The sequence below is a fragment of the Pungitius pungitius genome, chromosome 7, assembly GCF_949316345.1.
Source record: "Pungitius pungitius chromosome 7, fPunPun2.1, whole genome shotgun sequence".
In the NCBI taxonomy this organism is placed as follows: Eukaryota; Metazoa; Chordata; class Actinopteri; order Perciformes; family Gasterosteidae; genus Pungitius; species Pungitius pungitius.
Window position 1 is genome coordinate 20,580,652 of NC_084906.1, and position 9,640 is coordinate 20,590,291.

The following is a 9,640-nucleotide window of genomic DNA, read 5'->3' on the forward strand; positions in this document are numbered from 1 at the left end:
GAGGAAATACACAAACGTCAGGAACACACATGTTTATGTGGTGCGACATAAAATGGACTCGTGACACTTTGAAGAAGATGCAGAAGAGATGAATCCACAGGACCCTCCGGGTCAAAGTCATTTGGCACAGGTCTTAAAATCCCAAAGTGATCCAAGCGGGAGGAACCGGAAAATTCTGCCCAGTGTCTTTAAAAGTTTTTTTTTTAAATTTTTTTAAAAACTGTTTGCTACAAAAGTTTGAACTAACAAAGGCGACCTGAGAGCAAGGCAGAGAGTGAAGCTCCTCTACGACCTTAATGCGGGTTAAAAAAGACATTTCTTCACATTTCTAACTCGTGTATATGATCTCCTTCTTTAAAATATTAGGTTTCTACAAAATGTACATTCTGTCGCTGATATTCATGGTTAAAACCCATAAAAACTGTACACGTCTGTTGTCATCGCTGACAGTGATTGTAACGGCGAGCTCACGAGGAACCGAAAGTGAGCCGAGACGACGCAGATGAGGATGATGAAGGGGATGACCACGAGGATGAGGAGGGTGATGAAGATGGCGGCAGGAAACTCGTGGGAAGCGTGAGGTCGGATCATTTAAAACGTCTCCGGGCCGCGGTTACACTCGTCGTGGGGGGGGGGGGGGGCTTCAAGAGGGAAACCTTTGAGTGACAGGACGGGACTTCATAGTGTTCATAGAATTAGCGTAGCTTCGCCAGCGTAGCTGCGGGGGGGGGGGGGGTCATTCATAGAGGAGTTAATCAATTAGTTTAAATATATCGTTTTGATAGTCGACTTCTGCTTCGTGCATGAGAATAATTCAGGACTTTTCACCATTAGAAGAAGAAAAAGTTATTGATTAACAAGAAATTAATTAAACGCATGAGTTTAAAAAAAGAAGAATAACTTAATGTATAAATTCATGTTATTTACTCAGTTATTGTAGCTTTGTAAAGGTTCAATCAACCTGCAGAAAACAGACTTTTTAGTGAAATAGATCAGCAAACACGTTCTTGTGGGTTTACGGGATTTTGTCCCCTTCAGGGAGCAGAAATAATGGGACTTTTAATGAAATGTTTAACCCTCGCCATCGACCCTACAGGCTGCGTCAGTGAGGACACGAGTGGAACCGCGACCCGCTGGACGACGTAATCCAATGGAATGCGCCAATAAAGGGGGGTGGGGGGGGGGGCAGAGAGAGCTGCTGATGGATCTCGTTTTGTCGGTAAAAGCGACCCGTCGTCGTTCGTCGTTCGCCGAGCATAAAAAAAGAAACATTTCATAAGAAGAAACATTCTCCATCTTTGGGGACCAAAGGATTTGTGCCGAGCGATGTAAACACTGTGGGGGTTTCCCCTGGGGGGGGGGGGTTCAGTCCGCGGTCGCTCTCTTTTCACGGTTTGACGTGTTTCAGCCGCTCGATGTGGTGACACAGCTTGAGGGCGGGGCCCAGCTTCAGGCCCATGTACTTCATGATCATGTCGCTGCGCAGCAGCATCAGAGCTTTGCCGTCGATCTCCTGCAGTAAAACAACAACAACAACAACAACCATCAATCAAGAGATGCGGCGAGGACCAGTTTCACTCCATCCGTCCGAGGAACGCGACGCCAACTCACGTGTTTCCTGAACAGCTCGGCGTGCGGCGCCAGCGTGGCGGGGTCGGCGTCCCTCACGAACTGCATCACCTCCTCGATGGACCAGGAGGCGGGGCTTCTGCCGGGCGGCTCGGAGCCCGGCGGCTCGGGGCCCGTGGTGGAGCTGGCTGCTGCCGAGGGAGACCACAACACAGCACTGAGCGCCGAGGGGGGGGATAGCGGGAGGGGGGGGGGGGGGGGGGGGGGACTCTCGCCGTACCTTCGACCCGTCGGAGCGGCCGCTTGGCGGCGAGCTCGGCCTTGTCGGAGGAGAGGCGGCGAGCGGCTTCGCCGTTGCGGTAGTGGGCGCCCGGCGTGTGGGGGCGGTACTCCGAGGAGCCGCGCGCGGGGGGGCGGGGGGTCGCCGGGTTGGAGGCGGAGCCCATGTAGCGCTGCTCCTTCGTGAGGCCGTTCTCTTTGTCGGGGAGGGTCTCCGCTGGAGAGACAAACGCTGAGCATCAGAACGCCAGAAACACAACCAGGTAACAGGAAGTGACCATATTTGGACTGAGGAGAGACGCCACATGAGACCTGTCAATCACTGTGTAGCCCCGCCCTAAAGCATCATCATCATCATAAAACAATTATTAGAGGAAGCGTTTGAATGCCTGTTTGTATTCGATTAGCGTGTTAGCGTTAGCCGTACCTTCTGAGGGATGCGCCTCAGGGCGTAAGTGCTTCGGTGACAGGGGGGCGGCGTACGGCGGCGAGACCCCGAGGAGACTCCGCTTGCCCCCCCGAGCCAGAGACGGAGCGTCCAGCGCCTCCTCTTTCACTGAAACACACAAAGGAGCGAGGACGGCCCGGTTAGCTAGCCTCTCGACCCCCCCCCCCCCCCCCCAAGCACCCGTTTTCCCCCGTGAGACTAGACGTCACCTGACTTGGAGCCGTCGTAGGCGGCGTGGTGGCTGAACGGCTGGCTGCTGAACAGGTTGTCGCACTGCAGGTGGCGACACATCGTCTCCAGGAAGCGCAGCACGAAGGAGGGGCTGGAGGCCGCCGGCAGCTTGACCACGCGGACGCCACCGTCGGTTCTCACTGGGGGGGGGGGGGGAGGACGGGGGGTTGTTATATTTATCATCCGGCTTGAGAGGGTCACACATGCGGTTGACGTCTGTGGCGTGATGACGATCGATTGAAAGCGAGTAGGACTCTACCTCTGACCACCTCCCCCCCCCCTGAGTGGGTCTGCAGGGCGCCGAGCAGGACCTTGGGCTGGTACGCGCAGTCCACGCAGCACTGCACCACCTGCTGCAGCACGGCGTTGACGGGGCCCGGCCCGAAGTGGTCCGGGAGATGCTGCATCTGCTTCCTGTCCAGGTGGGGGCCGCAGTTCCCCTGCTTGTTGACGTACACACACACTGGCAGAAGACAGGAGAGCATCAGACACGTTGATGCGTTGTGTTAATTCACAGCCGATGGTGGGGGGGGGGGGAGACGGCGTTTACCCGTCGACACGACGCCGCTCGGGCTGCCTGGGCTCTCCGGAGGAACGTGCATGCTCAGCAGCGGTCCCGGGCTTTGGAGGATCTTGGACTTCCTCTGGAAGAAAAACCCAACACACATTAGTTTGCACTGCTGGCATGAGGCAGGCGGCGAGGGGGGGGGGGCAGCGAGGGGGCGGTTCTCACCTTGCTCCCGGGCTTTGGCCCCCTCTTCTTGTGCGGCCGGGGGACCAGCAGCGGGCTCTCGGGCGCCGTCCCGTTCTGCGCGGCGGCGGCGGCGGCCTCGGCCACGGCTTTGAGCAGAGCGAGGGTCTCGCTCTTGGGCCGGCGACCTCTGACCCCTTTCCTGACGGGCAGAGCGGGCAGTGGGGTGGGGAGCCGGTAGGGGGACTGCATGGAGCGCCGGCTCGGCTTGGAGGGCGACGCCAGGAAGGTCGGCGCCGGCTTCGGGAGGGTCACTGCCGGCACGAGGGGCGTCGGGGGGTTAAAAAAAAAGGAAATCGCAACGAGAACAACCAATCAGGGCTCAGATCAACGTTAACCCTCACCGCTGTTGCCGGGCGCCTGGAGGCTGTGCTTGGTGAGCGAGCACCAGCCCACGGGGAAGACGTCCCGCGAGTCGTACTTGCACCAGTAGTCGAAGGCGCCGCGCCACCCGTCGAACATGACGAAGACCTCGTCGCCCTTCACCTCCCCGATGGTGGCGGGGCAGATGAGGTACGGGTTCTTCTTGTCCACGGCCTCCAGCTTCATGCCCGACCTGAAGCCGTTCTGCGGGGGCCTCGGAGGCTCCTGGGGGGGGGGGGGAAATCGATGCCACTTTATCAATGAAGGCGCCGCGCGGCGTGCGTCTCGGGGAGCGCCACGAACCTTTTTGAAGGCGATTGCTGGAGCCATCTCGGCGCCGTTTAAGGTCCTCAGCAGAAACATCGGCCACGAGGAGGCGTTCATGCGGAACCCTGAGGGGGGGGGGGGGGGTAATGCATTAGAAACAGATTGAGATAAACTTATTATTCTAACTATAGATGCATGTAAAAAAGTAACCAATGAGGGCTTTACTTTTTACATTCATGTACTGTTCACTCAGACCTCCTCCTGTTTAATGTCATCTCGTAAAATGCAGGGTTTGTGAGGAACTTAAATAATCAGTTGGTTTTCATATTAATATAAAAATATATATTAAAAGATGAATTATGAGCAGTTTACTGCTTCGTTGCTTATGTTTCATGACTAAGATCAGCAGACCTTCGCAGAGGTCATTCAGATATCCCCCCCCCCTCCAGATGACTCACCCAGCGGCGGCTGCAGCATGTCTCCGTTCTTCTCACAGCTGCCGATGGGCTGGATGTCCGAGGAGTCCACGAGTCTCCAGAAGTCGTTGCTGTTGTCGCTGCCGTCCAGGCGGAGGCGCAGGCGGACCCCCGTCAGGCCCATCACCGTGGCGATGCAGACGGAGGTGGAATTGCGCGGGTCGTGGGCCTCGAGCTTCATTCCCACCTTGAAGTCGTTGGAAGGCGGGACTCGGGCCTGAAAGGACGTGACGGACAGTGAGCACCGATCCAACCGCACAATCAATCAATACCCAGAAGAAACCATTAGAGAAACCTGACGAAAGCAGCTCGCTGGAGCCGGTGAGGAAGACGTCTCTTTCAGATATTCATCCCAGCTGAAAGCATCTGAATCAACATCAGAAAGGCAAAAGTAGAATTACTCCTCAGATTCAAACTACAAAATGTCTACTTTATTTACTTTTCCCTTTTTATAGAAACTTAATGTTCAGAGGGGCCACGGTCCGATCAATAAGGAACTAAGATGATTAAGAAAAGCAAAATATCAAAATGGACTTTTGCTTTAAGTATTTTACTTCTGAGGAAAAGTACTGATGACACATGGAGGCAAACATCACATCACGAGGTTTAAAGGAGCAAGTCTCACCTTTCGCTGTCGCAGGAGTCGCACCTGTTATTGGAACCATTCTTCCTGGTTTCTCTTTTTTGCCGTCTTTCTGATCTAAAAAACATTTCAAATATATATACACATTTAATACATGCATGAAATTGCAAAATCTTAACAATAGTGAAGTAGAGCTTCAAATGGTTTTATTGAACTTTTTTCATTAACTTCCTGTATTCAGTGTGATGGATTTAAGCCACACAAATCTTATACATTCATCTTTGCATTGATGAATAAATAAAAGGACATTATTATATGGGTTCGGTTTAAGATCTTTATTTGTCATTGTACAGAGTCAGTGCACCGGCTTAGTTATTTGGCTTAAGGTTAAAACATTAAAACCAGTTAAAATTTAACTTTGGCTAAAATGTGATTTATAAAAACATAACACAATTGCTGAAGTTAAGGTTTTTTTTTATTATTGTCCTCTGGGAAAGAGGGTGTTGAATTTTGTCCTCTGTGTGAGAGGCTAAAGCACAATTGTGTCCTTTTTGTATCCTGGATTTTTCCCATGAGGTGACCTGAATGGCTTTTTATTCCCTCCCTAATGAGGCTTCTTCACGTTTTATCTTAATAAAAACGCTCACAATGGAAGAGCACGTCGCTCCCTGATTTGTGGCAATGAACTTAATTTGTTGTTGTGATTTGCTGAGGCTAAATAAGATGTGGCGGCTTACCTTTTAGCGGCGTTTTTCCCATGGTGACAGACGACCAATGGCGACGCTTCTGCGACGGAGACCAATGGCGACGCTTCTCGGATGGCGGCCAAATGCAATGCTTCTTTGATGGCGACCAATAGCGGCGCTTCTAGGGTGGCGACCAACGGGGGCTGTTGTGAAGCAACCGATGGCGGCGCTTCTGAGGCAAGTTGTTTTCTAAAAAAGAAATGTAAAATAAAGGCGCTCTAATAAAATAAATCTCAAAGTGCTTTAATCAAGAAAAAAAGAACATCAAGTATTGGCTAATATTAGAATAAAAACAACATTTATTATTTATGGAAACGAATGTGAAGTGGATTAAAAATGCAACACGATTGCTGTTTCAATAGAGAAGTTGAATCCGGCTCAAAGAGAAACGTTGAAATCACGTAAACAAACTCGTATCTTGTCTTTCGGTGTATTTGTATTTTCGTTCTCACGATCCAAACTTTAAACCTGTGGACAAGTATCGTTTCACTGTAAGAACTAAGCACATCGAGTCCTTTTCTATTAACATTCTGACGTTTTTATGCCGCCGTGGAGTCATTTTCAAAATAAACACTAAACTAACATAATAACTTTCAAGGACTACATGTGGTTTTCCAGGGCTGGACTTTACCACAGAGACAGGAAGTGAGTCACAGGTGGATTTTGTTCTGGTTCAACAGCCCTTCATTTAATTGTAGGAAAAGTACAATGAAATACCGATATATCAGGACATAAACAGTAATTAGGACGTAATTACTGTTAGTGCCACGTTTACTGACTGCACCTTTAAAGTGATTATCATCCAGCAATTAACAAACAAAATCTATCAATATTTAATAAAGCACATTCTGACAAGTTTTGTATTTTGACTGAGTAAGATTCTGAAGAACGAAGGACTTTTTTTTTCTTGTATCACAGTATTTCTACACAGTAGTAATACAGGGTAGTAATACAGGGTAGTAATACAGGGTAGTAATACTGCTTCCACAGAAGAGTACTTCCTCCAGCAGTGAAACTGGGTAATAAGTAAATAGAAGCAGCATGACGTCACATCTCTGGGTAAAAGAAATGAGGAAAAACAGGAAATGCGTGACCTCGAAAGTCCAATGACCGACCGCAACAGTGAAGGGAACCGCGGATATGTGACGTAGCGTTACGTCATTAACGTTACGGTAAAATTAGAAACTGTTATAATGACGCTAACTAACTGTACCATGAGTCAAATTAACATACAGTTGATATGTAAGGATTTTGTTCTTACCGGGCGGTAACATCATCTGACATTGTAACTTAAATAAAATGATCCCATTCCGCTCACTTTGCAATGTTTTCCCCAGCTAGCTAACGTAAACCCGGTTGTATCACCTCACCAGCATGCAAATGGGAACTGGTTTAACCGCCGAGATAGGTATAATGTACTATTATTCTGTGCTCACTGTGTAATAAAAACACAAAATAACAGGTATTATGTAATAGAAAAATGCGTATTTTCTTTCGAATGTGTACCAGCAGCGTTGCAGGGTTCCAGGTGATAGCCTGGGCCCAATGTTGACAACTAGGACTGCTCGGTTCGCTAGCTACCGGGGATGGCTAATAACTCGGTTTGGCTAACCTTAGCGTTAACCCTCTAATAGCAGTTATCCTCCATATTACCAGGCACAATTACACGTAGTGCGATCCGTGTAGCTTCAGCTCACAAACTCTCCCCAAACTCTGCATCGTTGAGGTTTGAAGAAGAGGAAAAAATACTTACCCGCTCCGTCTGTTTCTTTTTTGTTTTGGTTTTTTCGAGCGACGATCCACACACTTCTTTTCTAAGCGTCAGCTGCCATTTTTTTCCACGAATGTAGTGTATGCTTACGCGCATTCGGGCCAAAGATGGTATATTTGCATGATGAGCACTGACGTAAGCGAAACGGCGACGTCGTGCTCTGTGTGCGAAACGGTAGGCCAATCACGTATCGCGATACTGACACTAACAGCCAACCGGGAAAAGGTTTACTCGTTTCTAACCAATCAGCGTCCGTTCTACGCGGTCCGTTGTTTTCGCTTCCGGAAAATATAAGGAGTTACTCATCCTCTGTTTTTTTTCTTTGAAATTTCTTTATGATTGCTGCCGCTAAAAAGTAATACAAAAAAACGTTAAGAACATTCCATCTAAAAATAAAATACAATTAAATTAGAAACATATCCTACAGTAAAATAAATAGATGAACATGAATGAACACACACGAATATCAGTGTAGCGCTGGTCTTCAGCAGCAATGGTATATGAATTTGTTATGGTGAGGCATTTGATATTAATAATTGTGCCAATGAAATGTTTGTCATGCGGAGTCAATTCTTTCCAAACTGTCTTAAGAAATCTTACCTGTAAATTAATTTGCCAACTTAGTGACTCAGACAGTGACATTTTGTTTTCCATACCTTTATTTTGGTGGATTTTTGCGACCCATTAGAAAAGTATTTCTTTATCTCAGCAGCATTGTTGGAGGATGAATATTGTTTTTCGTATTTCCAAAGGGAGACTAATAAACATGCTTTACAATGCAACTTTGTTTACAATATATATGTATATTTTATTTACATATATATACATTTATACACCCACATATTCGTTTACACACACACACGCACATATATATATGTGAATTCATATATTTTATTGATAAACAACTAAAGATAAAAAAACATTAACAATCACTTAACAAAAACAAAATTATTTAACAAAGTGATTTAAACAGAATAGCGGTTTTATTAAATAAAGAAAACCACATATAGTAACATATTTCAATTATAAAAGACAATCATACAAAATAGATTATGTGTATATTAAATCCAAAAGGGATCTTTCTAACGATGAAATTATACTAATTTTAAAAAAATCTAAATCTAAATCAAAAGAGTCAAAAGGTTTTTGGAGCTTTACAACCAAAACGTTGCCTCTCTTACGTTATCACATTCTTGAAATAGCAGAAAGTGACTCAGAACCTCCCCCTCATAAGGTCTGAAACTTGTGTTTTCCCCCGCCTACAAATTTCCTCTAAAGTCTTGACTACTCCAACCTCCAACGTCGTCCCAACATATATTCAAGCAGCTTTCAGCACAGGTGGAAACTCCTAAAGTTGTAATAATCATATTTACATGTAGGCTGCATGTAAAAAAGTAACCAATGAGGGCTTTACTTTTTAAATGTATGTACTGTTCACTCAGACCTCCTCCACGTTGTTTTTGACTGTGATGGAATGTAACAAAAAAGTCCAATACAAATGGAATCTACTTTAACCATTTCCATTCTAATTTAAAGTCCAATACACCTAAGAAGGACATTTTAAAGCTTTTAGGTGTTTATCCGAGATTGTCTATTGATTATATCATAAAATATTTAGGCATTAGGTAATGTGACAATTACAAATACTCATAAAGCATAAACAACTTACAAATCAGTTTGTCTCCCTTCTGAGTCGTGCACTTTATAGAGAATGAGCCGACATTCACAAATCAATAATACATTTAAAACCGATTTAAACCGACTACTCAGATGAAGGTTTGGCTTCGTCCTGAAGGTGGCAGCAAAGATTCATGTGACGTGTTACAACCATGAAAAAAAGCTGTGAAGATAATTGCGTGTTTTTAATATGAATAGCTCATATTTGGTTTGAATAACGTCGACATTTTGAATGAAGACGCGCAAGGTTTTTTTTAAATCTGCTCTGATGATGAGGAAATTATATAATGTTGACTTTTCTATTCACCAAAAACGAATGAATAATCAAAGCCTTCTTGACATTTAACTGAGAGACGTTAGATTGAAAACCCAATGCTGAACGAAGGAAGTAACAGAAAACCCTTTAAACGGATCATGGTTATATTTCATCAGAACGGGTTAACTGGAGAAATGAAGTGGCCCCTTGGGTCCCCTTTAAT

The 9,640-nt window shown here is 46.4% G+C and overlaps 1 protein-coding gene across 1 annotated transcript; it reads right to left on the minus strand.

Annotated features, from left to right (window-relative positions):
* Nucleotides 1–17: 17 nt before the first annotated feature.
* Nucleotides 18–7,587, minus strand: LOC119216859 (sex comb on midleg-like protein 2). The gene is made up of 15 exons (XM_037470022.2): nucleotides 7,467–7,587; nucleotides 5,705–5,902; nucleotides 5,010–5,084; nucleotides 4,680–4,750; nucleotides 4,367–4,601; nucleotides 3,945–4,033; nucleotides 3,623–3,866; nucleotides 3,261–3,532; nucleotides 3,078–3,171; nucleotides 2,787–2,990; nucleotides 2,506–2,667; nucleotides 2,276–2,404; nucleotides 1,850–2,065; nucleotides 1,612–1,760; nucleotides 18–1,513 (listed from the first exon to the last, which is right to left on the minus strand). Exons 2-15 carry the CDS (start codon nucleotides 5,724–5,726, stop codon nucleotides 1,388–1,390), a joined length of 2,088 nt encoding a protein of 695 aa, XP_037325919.2. The 5' UTR covers nucleotides 5,727–5,902; nucleotides 7,467–7,587; the 3' UTR covers nucleotides 18–1,387.
* Nucleotides 7,588–9,640: the final 2,053 nt, after the last annotated feature.

What these genes read in the sequence shown, in the direction of transcription:
- LOC119216859 (XM_037470022.2), bottom strand. Translation starts at nt 5,726, where the DNA reads ATGGGAAAAACGCCGCTAAAAG. An exon ending in GGGAAAAACGCCGCTAAAAG is followed by an intron (nt 5,085 to 5,704) that starts GTAAGCCGCCAC and finishes AATGTTTTTTAG; the next exon opens with ATCAGAAAGACGGCAAAAAA. An exon ending in CAGCGAGCTGCTTTCGTCAG is followed by an intron (nt 4,602 to 4,679) that starts GTTTCTCTAATG and finishes ACGTCCTTTCAG; the next exon opens with GCCCGAGTCCCGCCTTCCAA.